The sequence below is a fragment of the Acipenser ruthenus genome, chromosome 26 (assembly GCF_902713425.1).
Source record: "Acipenser ruthenus chromosome 26, fAciRut3.2 maternal haplotype, whole genome shotgun sequence".
Lineage (NCBI taxonomy): Eukaryota > Metazoa > Chordata > Actinopteri > Acipenseriformes > Acipenseridae > Acipenser > Acipenser ruthenus.
This window is the reverse complement of record NC_081214.1, coordinates 2,477,919-2,498,595: the sequence shown is the minus strand read 5'-3', so window position 1 is coordinate 2,498,595 and position 20,677 is coordinate 2,477,919. Positions and strand designations below refer to the sequence as shown.

At 43.3% G+C, this 20,677-nt stretch overlaps 1 protein-coding gene across 5 annotated transcripts in view; it reads right to left on the bottom strand.

Moving 5' to 3' along the window:
• The window catches only part of LOC117429567 (serine/threonine-protein kinase TAO1), a 35,871-nt gene that overhangs the window by 7,453 nt on the left and 7,741 nt on the right, over positions 1-20,677 (bottom strand). For 3 of the 5 annotated variants that reach the window (XM_059000596.1, XM_059000593.1, XM_059000595.1), the window contains exons 2-20: positions 10,819-11,057; positions 10,439-10,510; positions 10,080-10,181; positions 9,907-9,952; positions 9,152-9,193; positions 8,067-8,163; positions 7,470-7,583; positions 6,535-6,626; positions 5,848-5,941; positions 5,454-5,535; positions 4,911-5,078; positions 4,192-4,395; positions 3,783-3,920; positions 3,206-3,442; positions 2,767-2,895; positions 2,208-2,411; positions 1,336-1,575; positions 802-1,014; positions 146-328 (exon numbers count right to left, since the gene is read on the bottom strand). In XM_059000596.1, coding sequence (XP_058856579.1) covers positions 146-328; positions 802-1,014; positions 1,336-1,575; positions 2,208-2,411; positions 2,767-2,895; positions 3,206-3,442; positions 3,783-3,920; positions 4,192-4,395; positions 4,911-5,078; positions 5,454-5,535; positions 5,848-5,941; positions 6,535-6,626; positions 7,470-7,583; positions 8,067-8,163; positions 9,152-9,193; positions 9,907-9,952; positions 10,080-10,181; positions 10,439-10,510; positions 10,819-10,950 — 2,589 coding nt within the window. In that variant the 5' untranslated portion in view covers positions 10,951-11,057. Of the gene's footprint in view, positions 1-145; positions 329-801; positions 1,015-1,335; positions 1,576-2,207; positions 2,412-2,766; positions 2,896-3,205; positions 3,443-3,782; positions 3,921-4,191; positions 4,396-4,910; positions 5,079-5,453; positions 5,536-5,847; positions 5,942-6,534; positions 6,627-7,469; positions 7,584-8,066; positions 8,164-9,151; positions 9,194-9,906; positions 9,953-10,079; positions 10,182-10,438; positions 10,511-10,818; positions 11,058-19,542; positions 19,562-20,677 lie in introns of those variants that run through there. The other 2 variants (XM_059000594.1, XM_059000597.1) reach the window with 2 other exon arrangements.

Genomic DNA, 20,677 nt, shown 5'->3' with positions numbered 1-20,677 from the left:
ATTCTTGTAAAACAAAAACTACATATATTTGAAAGGAGGTAGAACTGCAGTGTACAAGAATGAAAACAATTCTGTGGATGATGTCATGATTATGTCAGAATAGAATTCTATTGAGAGAGGAAACACTGGCGTGTCGAGTTGCTACCTTCTGCTCGAGCAGCGCTCGGCGCAGGGACACTCTCTGCTCCAGCTCCTTGCGCTCCCTATCGTGCTGGGCGTCCGTCTGCATCTTGATCTTGCTCTGGTAGGCGTTGAGCAGCTCCAGCTCCTGCTGCAACTGCATCTTCAGCACCTGACATTCCGCCTCCTGAGCCTCGTCCAGACGCAGCTGCAACCAGACCAGGGAACAGACATTCAAAACTAAACACCACACTAGAAACATCACATTCATCCAGACTTGCAACTTAATATTTCTAGATATAAAATAATCATTAAATATGGCTGTAGTCTGAGGATGGGAATACCCCCTACTGCATAGCAGTTTGATCCATTCCTGGTTTTCAAGAAGACACGCTTGAGTTGTTACCTATACACGGAGGCTCATCAAGCTTGCAGTAAAACCTAGAACAGGAGAAAATGCTGTGCAAGAGGAGTCTTATCTCCATCCCTGGTAATACAAACTTTGAGCTGCTGCTGTAGAAAACCCTTTGAAGGTCAGTCAGTCAACAGGCTTTGCATTCTGTGTTTAATGCTGTATCACTCACCCGTGACATGTTTTTAACCCTGCAAATATGAAGTCTGTATCTACAGAGGTGAGAGGGTGTGTGTGTTTAAATGAACACACTATCCTGGCTGACTCACCGCCTGCGTGGAGAGCATCTCGTTTATGCTGTGGTCGTACTGCTCCGCCAGTATAGCCAGTTTGCGCGTCTGCTCCTCCTTCAGCCTCTTGAGCACTGCCTTGTGGTCACTCTTGGGAGTTGTCTCCAACAGGTGGTTCCGCAGGGCCTTGTACTGCCGGGTCTGGATCTTGCAGGTGTCCTGGAACTGCTTCTTAATCTGCAACTCCTTTGACTGCAAACACAACAGAGGAACCATCAGCTGAGGCAGGCAGATCAGATAAATACAGAGCCCAGTTCTACCAACACTGTGCAAGCACCGCTAGCACACATTTTACCAACTCCAGCTCCTGTGTGTGTCCAGACAGACCACACACACAAACTTTGGGGGAACATAAGTTTGGCTCTGTTTAGTGCTCTAGTTGGATAGAACCACCACTCCCCCCCCACCAAAACCACACACACCTACCACATTAAGAGGGATCAGAGCAAACTCCCTGTATTTTCTGCGAAGGGGACAGAGTGCAGTAGTTCTGCAGCGTGCCGGCGGTCTCACCTTGAGGCTCTTGGGCTGCTGCCGCACCTCCATGACGTGCTTCCTGCGCAGCTCCCTCTCGCGTCGCTTGTTGTACTCCAGCTGGTTGGTGAGCTCGGTCTGGTGCTGCAGGCGGATCAGCTCGCAGCGCATCTTCTGGATGGTGTTGAGGTGCCGGAACTCCAGCTCCTGCATGGACTCGTGGTGCCGCAACAGCATGGCGTGCTCAAGGTCCTTCTGCGTCTGACGCTTGTTCAGCTCCTGAGAAAGGGAGAGAGACACAGGGAAAGAGGGTTGAGGCAGACTGTCCTCAACTTCATGACACCAGTCCTGAAGGCTTCATTTGTTCAGCCAAAACGAAGCCACAACTCCTTGTGTAAAAAGTAGGGCACCAAAAGCCCCACAACAACTTGAGGTAAGGAACGACCATGACCGATATATAGCCAAAATCAAAAAGCTTAACACCTCAGTTATATATTTCCATCCCCGCTATAATGCAGTCATAGCAAGATGACATTAAGAGAAATTGGGGTAAACTAATTCTCAACATCTCTATTGAAAATAGAAAATGTGAACTTCAGGGCAGGAGAAAAAAAAAAAAAAAAAAACAGGAAATAGAGCAATTTCAATGTATGCATTTAAAAAAAAAAAAAGCCTACGACTAGTATTCTTAATATCTTACTCACTCAAACTAGTCCAGTGGAAATACGACTCTTATTGTATAGCAGTTTCACCCATTCCTGGTTTTAATACGAGCTTTATTAGCCACAAGCTCATAGGTAACAAGCTCAGGTGTATTTGTCTTGGTAAACTCATAGTGAAACAGAGAGTGGCTCAAACTGCTGTGCAATGGGAGTCTTATTCCCATCCCTGGAGTTGGGAGCGCTGCCTACCTCCCTGACAAGGTCCTGCTCCACGTTGTGTCGTGCGATGAGGATGCGCCTCTTGAAGCGCCGGCACTCCAGCTCCAGGTACTGTCTCTGCCGCCGCAGCAGGTTGGCCTCCTCCTCAGCCTGGAAGTGCTGGAAGTTCTCCTTCTGCTTGGAGAGCCACTCCTGCTTCTCTTTCTTAGGGGTGCTCTGGTTCTCGTTCAGCTCCTGAGACGCACAAAAAAAAAAAAATCAGACAGGGGGTTGCATTCACAAAGCAATTACCACCGTGCCAAAATAAAAAAAAATAAAAAAAAAAAATTTAAAATTAAAAAAAAACTGCTGATGTTAATTTCTTAAGAGTTCTTAATTATACTCCCAACAATGAATCATTTGTTTTTCATCTTGGAAGCAAAAAAACATCTGTTTAATTAGCACTGTGGTAAATGCTTTGGTAATGTGGCCCGGTTTGTGTGCGAGTCGCTGTACTTCATTAAGGTGTGTATAGATTTGTTTCTGTTCCTGAGTGCATGACGTAGTTCTTCAGTGTCAGTCTTTATTTCTTTCTCGCGTGTTGTTTTACCTCTTTCAGCTGCTCTTTGCGCAGTTTGTACTCTCGTTTCTGGGACTCCAGGAAGCTGTTGAGTTCTTTCTTCTGTTGGGCCTGGATGTGCTGCTGGAATTTCTTCTCATCGTTTGCAAACGTCTTCGCCTGCAGACAAAAAGAAAAAAAAAAAAACACATTGGATGATGAAACTGGGTTTGGGGAAAGTGGATTTGGCCAGGGAAATGTAATATGTACATAGTGTGTAAGTTAACAAATGTTATGCTTTGTTGTCAAATATGAAATCTAAAATAACTGGGCAGTTAGACTAGTGCAGCCTTCTTTTGAAAGCTCCAGTATGATTTAACCCTTTCATCTTATGCAGTAAAACATGGCTCTCCCTGTCTTGGCTGTGTGTGTGCGAGCCTGAGCCTGACCCTGAGCCTGCGAGTGCAGTGCTTGGAACGCAGTACAGTACATCTTTCTCCATGGCAGCTTGGTGCTTCTTGACAAGCTTCTCCATCTCAGCAGCAAAGTTGTTGCGCTGCGTCTCCAGCTCCTTGTCCAGCCTCAGCCGGTGCTCGTCCATCTCTGCCTTCAGCTTGTTCTCCAAGGCCATCAGGTGCTTCTGGTGCTGCCGGCGCATGCGCTTGTACCCGGACATCTGCTCCCTCAGCTCAGAGTCCTGTTCGTGCTCCTGGATCTGACGAGTCACCTGCAGGGGGGGGGAGAGAGAGTGCGAGAGAAGAGACAGTGCACTTCATTTCATATTCACACAACTACTTAACACTTTTGCCAATATATTTTAATGGCTACTTTTTATTTATATTGTATTATTTTATTATTGTAAAACTGTTTCAATAAGTACCTTACTAACACGCTGAGTATATTTATTTTTGATAATATTTGCAAGTTGTCCCAATAAGTCAGGCATCATAAGCAATAGCATATAAAATGTACATTTACCCTGTGTCTTGGTTTTGCTATGTTTTAATGGACATGTTTTATTACATTTTTTAAAACAATTTTTCAGTGCCAGAGACCCCAGTGCTCACCAATGAGGCTGTGCGGATGGTTGCAAAGTGCTCTCTGTTGCGGTAGTGTGATTTGTGCCGTGGGGTCTGAGGCGGGGGAGACTGTGGTTCAGGCGGCCTGCCTTGGGGGTCTGGATCATCCCTGTAGCACTCTTCATCCTGACAAAAAAAGGTAGAGAATTTAAAATGTGACAAAAATACGGGCTCTTCCCCATGGACCTCACATTCTTTTTTCACATGTTTTCAGTAAGTGTCAATATGCTGATACATTTTACACCCTAAGGGTCGGTTTCTCTTTAGGTAGTCCAAGTCTTGCATTAATCAGGGTCTTTGAAACCACCCTTAAAAGTTACATACTGTTCTGTGACATGGACTGTAAAATAAGGAAGGCAGAGTGAGCAGTCCCACGCCCCTCTCCTGTGTCACTGACCGGTCTGAGGTGTATGACAGAGCTGTTGGACATCACAGTGTGGTCTCCCTCCATCATGTCCAGCTCGCTCTTGTCGTCTGAGGCGTCGGGCAGGCTGTTGACACTGCTGCTCTGGCTGCTGGCACTGATGGACATGCTGGGGATGGACTGGTTGCTGCCCACGCTGTTCACTGTGCCTGTCCGCCCCACACTGTGCTCAGGCTCCTACGAATCAATCAATGAATCAATGAATCAATCAATCCACTTGGATTTAACTATTTAACAGACATTTTTCATAGTATACTTTGAAGTTTGATATGTCACACAGAGCAAAGCTGGCCTCCACCCAGGCCCTACATCACACTTTTACAAAAGAACTCCCCAGTTTCAAAACTCTGGGTTGCAGGGATGGAAATAAGACTCTCATTGCACAACAGTTTGAACCAGTCCTGGTTTTACTAGGAGTTTAATAAAACACACCTGATTTTGTTACCTATACACTGTGGCTAAACCAAGCTTGTATTAAAACCTGAAAAGGGTGAAACTGCTGTCCAAACAGAAATCTTACTTCCATCCCAGCACTATCGATATAAAAATCGAGAGCAAAGCTAGCCTCCACCCAGGATCTAAATTATTTACGAATGTTACTGATGGACTTTTACCAAAGAACTCTATGTGGGTGCAGGGCAGCTAGCTGTGGATTCAAAACAAAAACAAAAGAGGCAGTGGCAGAGCCTGACCTCCTCCTCGTCGGGGGCCTCTGCGGCCGGCCCGTTGTGTGCCTCCTGGAACAGGATCTTCTTCATCTTGCGGTACTGCAGGTTGTCCAGCTCCCGCACTGCGTCCTTGGTGCGCAGGATCAGGTCGATCAGCACCGTCTCCGGACGCTCCCGCTGGACAAAGGCATGCTGTGGACCACAAGAGGGAGACAGTGAGCTCAGGCGGACAGACAGACAGAGATACTGACTACTGACCCTGGTGCTGTCCAATTGGACTAGGAGGAGGCCACATGAGAGAGAGACCAGACTTGAATCAGCAGTGCCTAACAAACAGAAAAACACAGGCAACAGAAACTGGCACAGTCAAATCAGATAAACTAAACAAAACTAAGAACACTAATGGCATTCTCCAATTCCAGTTTTGTTTTGGATATAACATGTTAATTAAAACCAAGCAGGACAAAAGCAGCTTTTTGTGACACTGCCTACAGGCAACTGCTCTAACTGCCTCCTAGTAGAGGAGTGAGTAATATCTGTATCTGCTTCCGTTCAGGCTACACTCACCTTCAGGAGCTCCTCAGAGTTGGGTCTGTCCTGGGGAATTTTCTGAAGGCAGGAGTCGACAAAGTTTCGAAAATATTCTGACCTGGGGGGGTGGGGGGGGGTGGACAGAATACACACAAAATAAAATCATGACTGCAGGTCAATATATGATAGGCCCTAGTGTTAACCATTGATCCTAGCATTAGCCTATTATGAGAAATCTCACTGACCACATTTAACAGACTTGTAAATCTACAGTGTCCCAGCATCATTAATTAGATACAAAAAACTATTCTACTATAGTTATTTATCACCAGGATTTAAAAAAACACACTTCATATATATTACATAGTTTTCTGTTCATGCTGCTAAACAAGATACACGCACCTAACAAAATAAAACCCTTTATACCAACCATTCATTGGACTGCAGTGTTGGAGACTCATTCTGAGCTATGTGATATAAGGCACTCATTGCATTCATATTAAACAAGGGGGGCTTCCTCTCCGCTGAAACCAGAACAGAAAGAGAAGAGTTAAAACCATGAAGACACACAGCACTGACCTAGTGCTCAACAGGACTGGTCAGCAATCACAAAACAGACCCTCTTCAGATCTCTGCCTCAGCTTCCTGTCCGGTGTTGAAAAAAGGAACCTCAGTTCCCTTATTCTAGGAGAGGGGAGGTCAGCCTCCTCAGTCTATAAAAACGTAAGCATTGTGCATAATTTCAATGCAGACAACACAAAAATAAAGTATCAAATAAAAACAGCAACTGGTCTGACAAGTCAACTAACCTCAGATTCCAGATTAAGAAATATTCCTAATATTAAAAAACACAAAGTAGATCTCACCACAACCTACGTCCACAGCTTGTGGAGATCATTATTATAAAGAATGCCCATGCCGTGCCGGGACACTTGCAAGTCAGAGGACAGAAACACATCTCATGCACCCAGGCACCCCCTCACGTGGGAAAGACAACAGAGTGATAGAGAGAGAGAAAAGGAGAGAACAAGAGAAAGAGCTACCTCAGAGATTGTGGCGTCCCTCTCTAATAAACACACCTGCCGTTTGCAGCCCCTACAGGAGACAGAGACCTCACCTAATTCAATGCATGTAATTCCAAGAGACCAGACATCCACCTTCCCATCATACTGCCCTTCATCCATGGCAAGAATCACCTCTGGGGCCATCCTGTCAGAGGAGGGAATCGGACACACAGACACAATCACTACGTTTACAACAGAAACAGGGCGCGAATTAATCCACTCCACTGAAAATCTAGAGCGCTGCACAGCTCACAAGATGTATTAAAACTATTGGGGGAGCAGGTGTGCAAGAACATAATACCTGGTTAATCCACAGTAGATTTAAATACCAGTTCCATCTAGTGCTGGGACAAACACTGGATTTTCATGTTCGGATATCCGCTTATTTAAATATTTGTTTGTTTTCAAAAAGTAATAAAAGCCATTATATTGCTCAGAATGCAGGCAGGAGACAGCACAGCAGCAGGGGCAGGGGATGTGGTCCGTGTGTGTGTGCCTTTACTTTACATCAAGACGTTACAATATGTAACACGTTAAAGCAGAAAAATATCCCAGGAGTAAAGAATAAGTTGTGTTGGACTTACTTTACCCCAGTGAATTTGCTACAAAACAAAGGATGCCAAATAACAGTTCAAGTTAAACGTTGTTTTGTTTATTCCCGAAATAAATAGTACATAAAGTTGACATCGCATTTTATTTATTTCTTTTTTTTTTTCATTCCTTGCCATTTCTTCACAGTAAACAGGTGTGATAGACAAGCTGGTCTAATGTAATGTTTTCAATTGCTGAGGAACTGATTCTAATCGTTCTGCTGATCAGATCAACTCAATCCATCCGTGCGCGCAAGGACCTGATAACATTAGCTGCAAGCACAAACTTCAAATCACAGTCTTTGCTGTTTCCAAAAAACGCTAGAAGTATGGCTTCAATTGAATGTGTCTCTTTCTGCTGTGCCCTATGGACACGCTCCTCCTCCTCTTGCTCTTACCAATATGGAGTCCCCACGAAGGAATTGGCAGGAGAGGCGATGGAGGCAGAGCCGAAGTCAGCAAGCTTCACCTGACCAGGCTCCGTCAGCAGGATGTTCCCGGCCTTGATATCTCTAAGGAAGACAGAGGAGAGTGTCCGTGCCCACCACAGCTTTAATAAAGTGACACAACCACGAGCTACGAAAGGTGAAACTGGTCAATTTAAAGTATAGTTTTGAGAGAACTCGGAGGTGTAATATTAATAACTATTTATATAGTGTGAAATCTCCCTAATCCCCAACCCAACTTTGCAGCCACTGCGTTTTAGAATTTTGTACCCCATACGTTTCCCAATGTGTACAGCTATAACAGTTTACTAATGCGCCAAAACTACTGAAATAATACAAAACGTTACATTTGGTTAAATCATCACCACCACTGTACTGTCATCGTTACAAAAAACACCATCAAGCAAACATGCGTTACACAGCATATGCATGGTGTTGATCTGGCTGTTCATTCATAGTTTCTCTGAGTAATACACTCCTGCACAAAACCTTGGCGTCAGTGTCTGAGACTGCCCTCTGCTCCGGGACGGTCTTTCACACAGCACTCACCTGTGAATCATGTTGTGGGAATGAAGGTAGGCTAATCCCTGCAAAGCACCATGGGTTATGGCTGCTATTTCCACTTCCTGCAGAGGTTTTTTGTGAACTAAAAAAAAAAAAAAAAGAGAGACAAGGAAAGGGAAAACACATGTCAATTTTTTTTTTTTTTTTTTAACCAGCATGATGGAGCCACTAAAATGGTCTCCACATGGCTAACTCCAAACACTCCCATCAGAAGTTCAGAGGTAAAACTTAAAAAGAAACTAAGACATGCAGACAAATGTTTCTGCAAATGCATTCATCAGTGGGAACATCCCACTGACAAGGTGAAGCTTGCGGATTTAGTTTCTGCTAAGTTTTACTTACACAGCATAACAAAACCACCACAATTCAGCACAACCCAGGCCAGGACTGAATGGCAGAGAAACATATTGGTATAGACCAAAATATAGACTGTATTGAGAGGACCCTTATTGCCTGTGTTCTAGTGGAGTGTGCATTTTTAGACTGTTTAAACTGTAGCACACTAGACATATAACTCGGTCAACATAAATTGAACCAAAAGATGCACTCAAACTTTGTAACATTTTTTGGGGGGTGGGGGCACGTGGGTTGCTGGCCAATATGCGTATTCTGTTTTTATGAAATTTCACTTCAATTATGAATATTGCCGATATTGGGAAATTATGTTATGTTATTCTTGCACTGTCCGCAAGGGAGAGCACAGCTTTTAAAGCATACAGTCCTACAAAAGTAATATCCTACAATCATATTCTGGACTTGATTATGCAAGAGTAAAATATAACTACAGAGAAATACTACACTGGTCTGCCAGACCAGCAGAAGGGATAAGGTAACAGAAAGGACTGGCGTAAACTTTTTAAAATGCTTATGCCAAAAAGGTCTTGTTTCTCGCTTCACTGTAACAAGATCAATAACCTATCCCATCTGTACCTGCAGAGTTACTTTTGCTGGCCAGTAATCTACACCAGTAATCTGACCAGTATGTATAAATATAAAACAACATTTTATTGTGATTATATATATATATATATTTTTTAATCTGTGAAAATTAATGAAGTTTATTAACTTACCTGTTTGGCTCCCGTTTCGGGCATTCAGTGCTATTGAAGTCGCTGGAAAAGATATCAAAATCGGGTTTCCATCTATGTTTTCATCGCTGTCAGTACACGCATCACTTGACCGAGTGAGTGTCAGAATTTACATGATATTTTCGATTTGTTCCTCTACTAGTTGAAGCTTGTATGAATATTTCTGTTCAATTGTCACTCTTTTGTTGCAATAACAACGGTACAAATTAGATGGTGTTTTTTTGGGGGTTTTTTAAGCAAAAATTAATTTGACGTGTTTGTTTTTATACCAAATCTCCAAAAACAACGACTTTCCCTCTGCAAATGGATTTGACAGGTAATGCCACTTTTTCAGCAGGAGGTTTGTGACCAAAGGACATCTATACATTTTTTGCAGCAAGATTGTGTGATAATAATACAAAATAATTTGTAACACTACTCAGATCTAGCTTTTCTATGTTTACGATGACTGCTTCGAAATGGACCCTAGCTTAGGCTTACTGTCCACCCTCAAGCACGGGTCAATTTATGTTGAACCGACTGTAGCACACTTCAAAAGGACCTCCTACATATTTTGGTCTATTGGAGTTGCTTTATGAGGAAGCTTCCGTCAACCTCTGCCCACACTGTCTGTAACCAGTGCCGCTAGTCCCTTGCCTTTCACCAGCAATTAATGTCTTGCTTTCATCAAATGTACCCCCCCTTACAATGGCCTGCGATTATGTTTTCGAAAACAGAAAAGCAAGAAATAAGCTTACCCTCCAGCAGGTCTGAAGCGGACCCCAAACAGTACTCCATCACAAGCTGCAATAGGAAAGAGAGACACGGAGATCACAAACCAATACGCACCGCCCACGCTGCCTCCCCAGCCATGCACCGTGCACACCTCTGACCGGCCCTGCTCTCTCACTCAAACCCGCCCATGCCTTACCCATGCCGTGTGTTCCCGCAGATAGCAGCCTTTGTATTCTATACTGTTGGGGTGTTGTATCCTCTGCAGAAACTTCACTTCTTTGATTATGTCTTGCCATTTCTGTAAATATAAAAACACAGGCACCATCAGGACAGCAGTTTATTTCACTTCATCCACTTTAATTCATAATTCAACTCCATCCACAGTAGACAAGGCTGAGAACCCCAAACCACTTTTTTTCACTTTGTCAGATTCAAAACCCACCGGCCCACTAGCCATGCTTTTTTTTTTTTTTTTTTTTTTTTTTTTAAGTATTCTTTGTTTCTCCCATCCCCATTTACTCTTGATTATTCGGGGCTACAATCTGTGAAACTCGCCTCATTGGACTGCTTGCCACTGTAGGACATCTTCTTGATAGCCACCACCTCCGTAGTGCGCACGTCGCGTGCCTGTTGAGGAAACGGAGAGAAAAGGAAAAATTTTACATTAAAAAAAAAAAAAAGTAAAATAGAAAGTCAAACAATGAGCCTACACACCAAGATCAACAAAACTCAGAATCATAGTATGAATTTGAAAACAGAACGTTTGTCGAGGCAAATACACCTTCAATAGTAAAAGAATGCACATACTATGCAAACATGGATACACAGAGGCATAATCTGTAACAAGCTGGTATAAAAGCTTTAAATCTGGCTCTGGAGAGTTGCGCACACACACACACACACACACACACAGATGTACAGAGAGATGAACATACAAAGTAGACGGCCCCGAAGCTGCCATGGCCGATCTCCCGCAGGTCTGTGAAGAGTTTCTCGGGATCCTCCTTGAAGAATAGCTCTGAGATATCAGGGTCCTTGAGGCTCCCTGCTCGGCTGGTAGACGGCATCCTCCCTCCTCCTTGCCTGGCAGAGCACAGCTATCTGGGTGTGCGACTGCGCTGCCGCCCCGACCGCTGGCTCATCTGCAGGAGCGAGGCCTCTTCAGCATGGGCACCTGATAGGAGAGAGAGAGGAGATGTAAGCAACAGCATGGGGGGGGGGGGGGGGGCGACAAAAAGTTACAACAGAAAACAAATAGCATTGTCCTCTTAAAGTTTCAGGAACATAGAACAGTGTTTCTCAAATGTGGCCACCATGTGATTTTGTGCAGTCACAGCAACCCCCTCCCCCCACAACCCCCAAACATTCCAGCAAACCCTGTTTTAAATCAAAGGGTACCACTTGCACATCACTTATTCATCCCATTGCATTGTGTATAAAGAAAACTTTTTTTTTTTTTTAGTTTTTAAAGTACAAGTTTAGATTGCTGCCACCAGTTCCGGTTACCAAATCTGTTCGCTGTAGAAGTACCCCCAATTGAAAGCCCCTGTCAAAGTAATTTTAAAACAAATGAACAAAACAAAACTCTCAATAAGTATACAATGTCGATCTCTTGCTCTGTGCTTGTGGAAATCAGCTCCCAGACAGAATCCTGCAACTTCAGGAAAAGCTGAAATCAGGAAGGAAGGCGCGACCGTCGAGAGGGGAAAACAAGAGGGTGCTGTGAGGCTGCGGCTGTGCAGCCGCTTAAACTTCTCACTGCCTAGTCAAAGCTACTCCAGAAAATATGAATTCAAGACCACTTTCATTTCTGCTTTCAAACTGGATTCCTAAAGCATGGCAAATTAATTCTTTTGACATTCAAAATGCAAGCCAGGGAAGCTTAAAAACAAAGTAGTTAATCTTTAGACAAACACTGCTTGAAATGTACTGAGAGGTGACAACATTCATATAACAATTAATAAACGATTATACCAAAAAGATGCAGGAGACTCCTGAAATAAACAGAGTATCCCGTATTCTACTGAATGGAACAGCGTTTCTGTTCTTTGTAACTTCACAATCTACCAGGTTTATATAACAAGGGATTTCTTTTCTACATTATTTTCAGCTACATCATTAAAATAATTCCTCAATCTTGGTTTGAATTTTGAAACAAAAATAACCAAAACAAACAAAAAAAAAGTTTGCTCCTGTTCTAGTGTTTGATTTTATTCTTGATGTACGCAATGGTTTGTCCCAGCACTAATTACGAATCCAAAAAAAAAAAAAAAAAATACAAAAACAGGTCTGGGTGGGTGGGTTCGACAGTGAAAACACAACATAATGCAACAAGTGTTGTGCTTTAGCTGCAGTCACACAGACACACACAATAGACAATGGCTCCTGCAGCAGCAGCAGTGCTAGGCAGGGCAAAGGGAGGCTACTCTTGCTAAGCTATTCCAGCCAGTGAGCTCACAAGAGAACAGGCCCCTGCCCTGGCAGCTCTGTGCTGTGCTGAAGGAATGCTCTGGGAGGACCAGGGATGATCTCATGCTGCTGCTCTGGCAGGGTCCCACAAAAAGGACATTGTCTACAGCAGAGGCAACTGCAACCCTCCCGACAGGCACGGCTCTGTGCATCTGTTCATGAGAGGGGGTGGGGTGGGGAGGGTCACATGTGACAGGCTTTGGGAAAGAAACAAGGAGCAAGACAATTGAAAAGAAGTGGAAAGAAATAAATACAAAGAAAGAGAGAGTTTAACTAAACATTTGGATACTTATTCCTCAAAGGTTTTGAATGAACGAATGTTTAAAAGTTATGGTTAAAAAAATAAATAGTGGAATTAAGTATCTCAAAGAAACTGGAGGCTTAATGACTCGCACACTAAAAATACCATTCAAAATGCAATAAATTAAGATTACAGCATTACAAAACAGTCCTACAATTGCAAGCCCTGGCTGCCAAAAAGTCCTAGAAAACCACAACTGCACACTACCTACTATACATGAAAACTAACACAAATATTGCAACTTCCATGCAGACACGGCTCGATACACACTCGTTAAACACGGCTGGCTTTGTTTCAATAATCTTACATTGTTCTAATGAAATTGGCACGTGGTCCTTGGCAGCACTAGTGTAGGCATTAGTTCTGAACAGCAGTGTTGCAGACAGCAAAAACAGGTTGTCCTTGGGAAAAGGGGGTACACCTGGGTTGGAAGCAGCTTAGATTTAAAAATACATTTTAAAAAACTCCAGGATACAAATCTTTTGGATTCCAGAGACTGACAACAAGCACCAAAAATGTACCACGTCATCATGTTTGTCTGCTGCTTTTTTCTTTTTTTTAAATAGCATAAGGATTAAACTGAAGATACCACAGCACTGAGCCACTGCAAGTCTTACTATGAGCCGATTTAATCACAATCCGCAGAGGTCATCGGTTCAGGTCTGATGCGTTGAAGTCCCTCGTATTGATGATGATTGATTCTGTTCTGATTGAAAAACTCTCCGCAGTCTCTGTGTAATGCGCTAATTTAAAAGTTAATTGAATCCTCCGCCCCACCCCCAGTGTGAGAGTGCAAGAGAGAGAAATATTGGGCAGGAACTCAAAGATAAGAAGTGCGCTGGTGCCTTACTGGGGCTGTAGCCAAAACAGAGATGGAGAAGCAGGGGAGTGGAGAGAGGGACAAGAAGTGGAGTGCAGCTTTAGAGGTCACAAGAAAAACACTGCGAGAAAGTGTGGGAGAGGAGAGAAAGAGAAATAGAAACAAAGAGGGGGGGATTACCCATAGAGGAAGCAGCCAGAACACGGAGAGGGGGAGTCCAGGAGTAAAAGAATACATGCTCGCCGTGCATTTAGATTTTCTTCAGCAGTAAATCCCTGGATTTCCACTTTACAGCAGCAGGTGGGTGAGCAGAAGCGGAGCAGCAGCTACAACAGGTGTCAGGTGCAAGTGTAGGAGAGAGTGAGAGCGACTGTGTGGGACTGTATACAGCAGCAACAGGGTGCCAATGCAGACACAACACCCTTCCATTTCAATGACGCTGCACACTGGTTGCACAGCAAAACAAGACGACTGCATGTGGGTTTTTGTATTAAGATAATACAAATAGAGTAATAAAAGCACACCTTTTAGGGCGTGGAGTATTGAGATCCGCCTCGGTTTAGATCTTAAAAATAGACACTAGTGTATAGGAAGTATCCAGTATGTAAACTCCGGATTAAATTGACATGCAATAACTAGGCTAAGCATTTAGGTTTTGAGCGTATATGGCTGTTGGCCGACTGAATTACTGTATGTGTTCAGTGTTAAAAGTACACTTTTGACTTGTACTTTATAAGATCAGCATTTACTGTTCTTACCCAAATTCAAACTGGAACAGCCAATCTTAAAACTCTCTTCACTGTTAGTGTAACGGGCAGTGTTGTGTGATACTCTGCCGTTACAGATGATGTCATGTACCTTGTTGGTGAGATGAGATGAGGTTAAAAGCTCTAAAATCCACACATACTGATGAGCCAGCCTTCTGTATTGTGCTTCAAATGCTCGCTTGCAGTGCACAGGGTCACTGGTTCGTGCCCAGCCTCCGCCCTGTTACATTGGTTATCTCAGTGCAGTCTAACTGCTTGCAAGAGAAGAGGTGATTGTGAAATAAAGCAACATGCAGCCCTCCAGTAAACACACACTCAGCTGCACGTGGCTCTCGCTGCTGGTTGACAGACACACTGACTATTACAAGAGGGGCTGAATGCCAAACAGCTCTCCAACACACCTCTAGTGCCTCATTTCCATGTAACACAATCCCAGGAGATTCCCCGGCTGGTCTCCCTTGAAACAGTGCATCCTAGAATAGTTCAGGATAACATACATACATACATAAATAAATAAATAAATAAATAAATAAATAAATAAATAAATCAATCCTAACAAAAGAATGAATAGGAGTTCTGAAACATCTAGCTTTTATTGTTGCCTGAGCCCTTTTCCCTTCCGTAGTAAGGGAGTGAAGTTTGCTGGCGAGTCAGGAGAAATGTTTTCAAGCTGGCTGCCAAGCCCAGCCAGAGGGAGGGAGATAAGGAGAATGTGGAGAGAGAACGAGTGAACAGAGCACCACAGCACCGACTGACTCCACTCTGCTTCAGTACAACTGCAGTGCTCGCCTCCCAAGACCAGACCAGCCCCCAAATACAAGACAACACCGAGCTGAATTCACTCTGCATTTACTCTAAATGCACACCTAACAAGAAAAACACAAAACGGTCATTTTAAACAGCATGCTTGCTAGTAACGTCACTGTAAATACAAAATTGCAGTTACCAGTACAATGAAAAGGTAGGACCACCCCATACCCTACCGTACACACCATTCAGTACATAGCCTACATATTGACATGGTCATTTAAATATCTCCGGATTCTGACACTCAATAACTGGCGGTAAAGAATGGCATAACGACAGTTAATCACAAATGGATAATAACTGTCTCTCTAGATACAGAGCGACTTATTCCCTTCACTGGATTTTAAAATGGAATAATTAAAAATTAAAAACAGGACTAAATGGATATGCAAGACATAACTGAACTCAGTGCTTCTTGCAAGTTCTGCAACATTTCCATTTCTTTAATAGAACATGGAGTGAACTTTGCATGGGAGTAAATGCTACTATATTTGGTCATTTGTCTTTTTAATAATCTGTGTTTAAAATGTACGTATGCTACTTTCTGCTAGTGTTCCCCGAAGAACCAAAATAAATAGTGATTTTGTGAATAGGAGAACTGCTCAGACTGTCAGCATTTGTTAAGGTTCATGTCCTAAAGATAAGGACGATACAGATGTTCAGCTTCCCAGATATTACAAACAGGCCTGTAAATCGACTATTGTCCCAAACTTAAATGAAAGACATTCTCCATTGAAGGAACGTTCAGTTTAAAAGGGTGGGTTTCCATATCATCTGAACTCTTCCTGGAGTGGAATGGCCCACCAGAACTGTGATTGAACACCCCTGGTATAGACTGATCATTTAGATCAGGGGTCTCCAATCCTGGTCCTGGAGGGCTGGTGTCCCTCCTGGTTTTTGTTCCAACTGTACCCTAAATTACTTAATTGGACCAATTAAGTGCTTATTGGAAGTTTAATTGGTACAATTAAGTAATTTAGGGTACAGCTGGAACAAAAACCAGGAGGGACAGCGGCCCTTCAGGACCAGGCTTGGAGACCCCTGATTTAGACAGTACTACATTACAGCAGTACCTTAAAACTTACCCAGCTTGCTTGTTGTACTGCAAACATTTCCCAGGTAACAGCACTAGAGCTGATATTGTCTACATGGGCTTATACAATAACAACTTTCTATGTAAACAACAAACGAAAAACCTTTCTGTAAATGGCTGTGGGAAACACCTTAAGGCTGCTGCTTCTCTGTTTCAGCATGACTAAACCTGCACAGGGACATGTTTGTGATTGATGCACCGCGCTGCTGCCAGGGTTTATGCAGTTTGATTTACACGCTGTCTTAAACACTGCGGCATCACGAGGGCTGCAGGGCAGGGTCAGGAACAGCTGACAGAAAAGAGAAGGGAGCGGGGGAACGGAGACACAGAGACAGAATACAGGAGGAACGCAAATTTACCACTAGGACCTTTTAAAAAACTTGACACCTCTATCCTAAAGCTTCAAATCTCATATTGCATGTAGGGCTGCAGCCTGTTTCAGAGTGAATCAAATGGCCATTATCTCTTAAGCCAGGAGGAACACAAGTTTACCACTAGGTCTTTATCATTACCACAAGCATTAAAATAAAGTGCATTTATCCAACATGTATTTTGGTATTGGTCCAAGACAGGAAAGTGCCAATTAATATCTTTTATTTGACTAATAAGAAAAATATGTATTTCCAAAAACCACAAGATGACGCTCACTTTTAGCATATCTAGACAAACATTATATTTCTGTACTCTTTGTTTATTTATTCATTCAGATGTTTGTAAATCCTCTGTGAGTTTCATGGGTTAACTCAGCCTGTTGATCCTCAGATGATGATATGCACATGACTGTCTGCAGTACAATCTGCACAAAGTGACTCATATAACCAGACCCCAACAGTGGTATTGTTATCCACTGTAGTACTTCATGGTCTTGAGTAATTTTAGGGAAGTGCTGCAAGAGGACACATGACTACTGCAGTCCTGGACAGAACATGCTTTGACTTGCCAGTTCCTAGATGTTTATTTAATTTATTACAATAACAAAAGTTTTGTATAAAGTGCTCTTAAACACTGCAGCGTAACACGATCAGCTGATCTATTCAACTCCAACCTTTCACACAGCAGCCCCATGCTCTAACCACTGAGCTACTCCAACCTACTACATTTCACACTGCAGTCCAGCACACTAACAGATTCAACCCCAATACCTTTCACACAGCAGCCCCATGCTCTAACCACTGAGATACTCAAAACCAGATGCTCTGAGCCAGCCAGGTCAGGTGTCAAACCTGCTAGCTTCCACTCTCCAGCCTATTCAGATGAGAGGTACTGCAGTCTCTCACCATCAATGATCCCCAAGACTGTATGAGTCAGCCTGCTGCGCTAGGAGCCCGTCTGCCTGTGTGGTGAGTCAGTGTAGGAGAGAGGAGGGCGTGAAGCAGGTCTCTGGGGCTTTGAACACAGGGCTGCTAGGAAAGGTCTTTGAAGCACACAGAGCTTGTTCCTCAGCACTACACTTTCACTTCATTTTGTAGGATTAAAGTAAACCTTTTAAAAAAACTTGACACCTCTATCCTAAAGCTTCAAATCTCATATTGCATGTACGGCTGCAGCCTGTTTCAGAGTGAATCAAATGGCCATTATCTCTTAAGCCAGCCAACTGGTAGCTTTGCTACAGACCAGCGTCCTGCAGCGGGGTAAACAGTTGCTCCCATCCTACTGCAGACAGCCAGTTGTCAAGAAGCTGCCTTGTATGTGGGGGCCGGAAGAGACTGTGGTCAGCTGCAAAGCTCAGAAACATGAAAGGTTTAATAAGGAAGAAGGTTTTACAGTAAATCAACCAACTGCACTACCCTGACCACCTTATTGTTTAGCTTTATAAAAACAAGTTCTCTTAACTGGATTATGATCATGCAGCACAAAGGCAAGGTACTAAAACTAATAAAGAACAGGGACGTGGATTTCAAAATCTCAAAAGCTGTACTTTTCCTAAACCTGCCTGGAAGCTGCCTCCAGCTTTGCACTGCACTATGGAAGCTAAAATTAGAGGCAGACTGCAGAGCTGGGTGGGAGTGGGAGTTGGAGAGCTGCTCCAGTGAGCCCTGACTGACAGAACGGGCCACTGACAGCCTGTACTTAAACTGCAGGCAGGAGGCAGGGTAGGCTGCAAATTAATAGCACAGTTTTAGAACCATTTGACTCAACAAGATGAATTCAGGATAATCAGCGTTCAAAAGAGTGGAGTTGAGTTGCTAAATAAAGTTTCATTACATTCTACACAGGAGAAGGCAAACCTTAGCCCTTCCTACCCAGGTCTTTCTTCCAGCCAGGTCCTTAATGATTTAAAGTGAATAGTTCCATTAATTATAACTATAACACACAGCATGGCTCTCCAGGACCGGAGTTAACCACCCCCACAGCTACTGTGAGTCTCAGGCAGACGAGGTGAGGCAGTTAATCCACATCTTTACAACACTTCCCATAAACTGAGATACAACTAATGGAAACTAAGACACGTGGTCAAACATTGGCGCACTACTTGACTTTCTTATAGTTTAAACAAAATACAGCCTACACCCAACCCCTGCCCAGGAGGTAAAACTAGAACACAGAAACTTTCTCTGCTTTCTAGCTAGAACTCAATGCATCACTAAGAGGCATTTACCCAAACTTTTGCCTACCTGATAAAAGGTATAGTTTTAGCCAGGGAAAATCAGGTGTAGGTGAAGTTGGCGCTTCCAGCGAAGGTCTTTGTTTCAACCATGTTCTTGCATCCAGATACTAAAGTAGTAAATTAATTTATTACACATATTAACCCTCTTGGTCCGGCACTGCCCACGTCTGAACTAGTTAGATACAGGACCGGAGTGGGGCGAAGCACTACACTAGGAGGAGATAGGAGACGGGGCCAGCAGATGAAGGACCGCGAGGGTTAGCTCAGTGCTGTCACTGCTGCCTGGTATAAATATAGAACTCAGCCTCAAGTGATGGCAGTCTCTCCCCTGGAGAAAAGCCATTTATAGTTCAGGTTCTTGCACAGCATGATGTCATAACTTTGCAGACTGTCGCCAAGGCAACAACATCCTACCACTGCAGTACCAGACAGGAGTTACGTCATTAACTTAACAACCACTACAGTGCTAGCTGCTTGTACCCTCAGCAGTTACTCCTGCAAAATCAGCAGTTACTCCTGCATGTTATTTTATTTTTCTTCTATTTTAATTCACTCCATTATTCCATGTTGCGATATTTCAGTTCGGTGATGTTGTCAGGAACAGGTCATAATTTAAAAAGTGCTTAAACACCACCGCCCACCCCCTCCACCTCCACCTCCTCATAATATTGTAAAACAAAACTCACAAATCTCACTTCGGGAAGAGGGTCAGGAGCAAGGCAGCAAAAAATGTACCAGGCTATTTGCTTACTAGGTGGCGAGTTGTTTGCATTGAGATACTGCAATGTACTTACTCAAACACATCTGTCACGCAGATGTTGCAGACCCATTTTCAGAGAAGACAACTGGATAAGAGCACAACAAACACTGTACTTCCAACAGGCTGACTTCAGAGTGCTTTAGCCTGAAATCAATTAACAGAGAAACTGTGACAGATAAGACAGGATTCACAGAAATTGATTTATTTTATTTTATTTTTAACTGGAGGAAAAGCATGTAGTAGTCAGGAAAAATGTAAACTATTTGCATATACACTAATGTCTGGCCACTTTTGCTACGGTATCAACACTGCTAGATTGCCCTCAAAAGAAGAATAATTCCCGCTAAGATCACATGCTTTGGCAGTTCACAGTTCTAAGCATGCCAGAGTGGAGGATGTGTAATTCTACACCAGGGAAATCCAAAACTAAGATGATGCAGAATACAAAACAACAACAAGGTTAAGGGTTAAAAAGCATCCGAATGACTTAATAACCCAGACTGTAATAACTTTCAATCTTGCTTTCCTGCTCAAGGCACGAGAATCGATCCCTGCTGAGGCCCTCATGTTTGAGAATGTCCTGAACACAGCAATTCACAGTGAACCAGCGCGGCTCCTGCGTCGTTATGGAATAAAAGAGATGCCACACAGTGTACTGTTAATGCAGGAAGAGGACTTCCCCAGATAAGCCGGTCAAATTAAAACCTAGCTTCCTGTTGCAGTTACACAATAAACTACACCAAAGGACATGGCCAGACACTTGGGAGCTCAGTACAACCTGAAAACTACCATTCGACTAAAATGGACAATAAACCAGTCAATTAACCAATACTAAGTCAAGAAAATATTTAGTGATGCTGCCACTTAACAGGAAGCTAGACAGGATAAGAGAGGGGCAGAGTATAATCAAGGTGACCCTTGCCGACATAGAATTTGTAGTTCCTAATTTAAGTAATTTGCTTGGGAACATCACTAGTTTTAGGAGAAAAATGAAAAAATCATAGCAAGGTGCAAGAAAGCCCAGAGAGAAGCACAGGTTACTCGATACATCTCTAGATTCTCAATCTCAATAACGTGTGGTAAAGAAAGTACTAACCAAGTTTCAAACATGTGAGAGTGTGACAGTGGGGAGATCACTGTGTAATGCCCTGAGCGGAGGCACAGAAGGT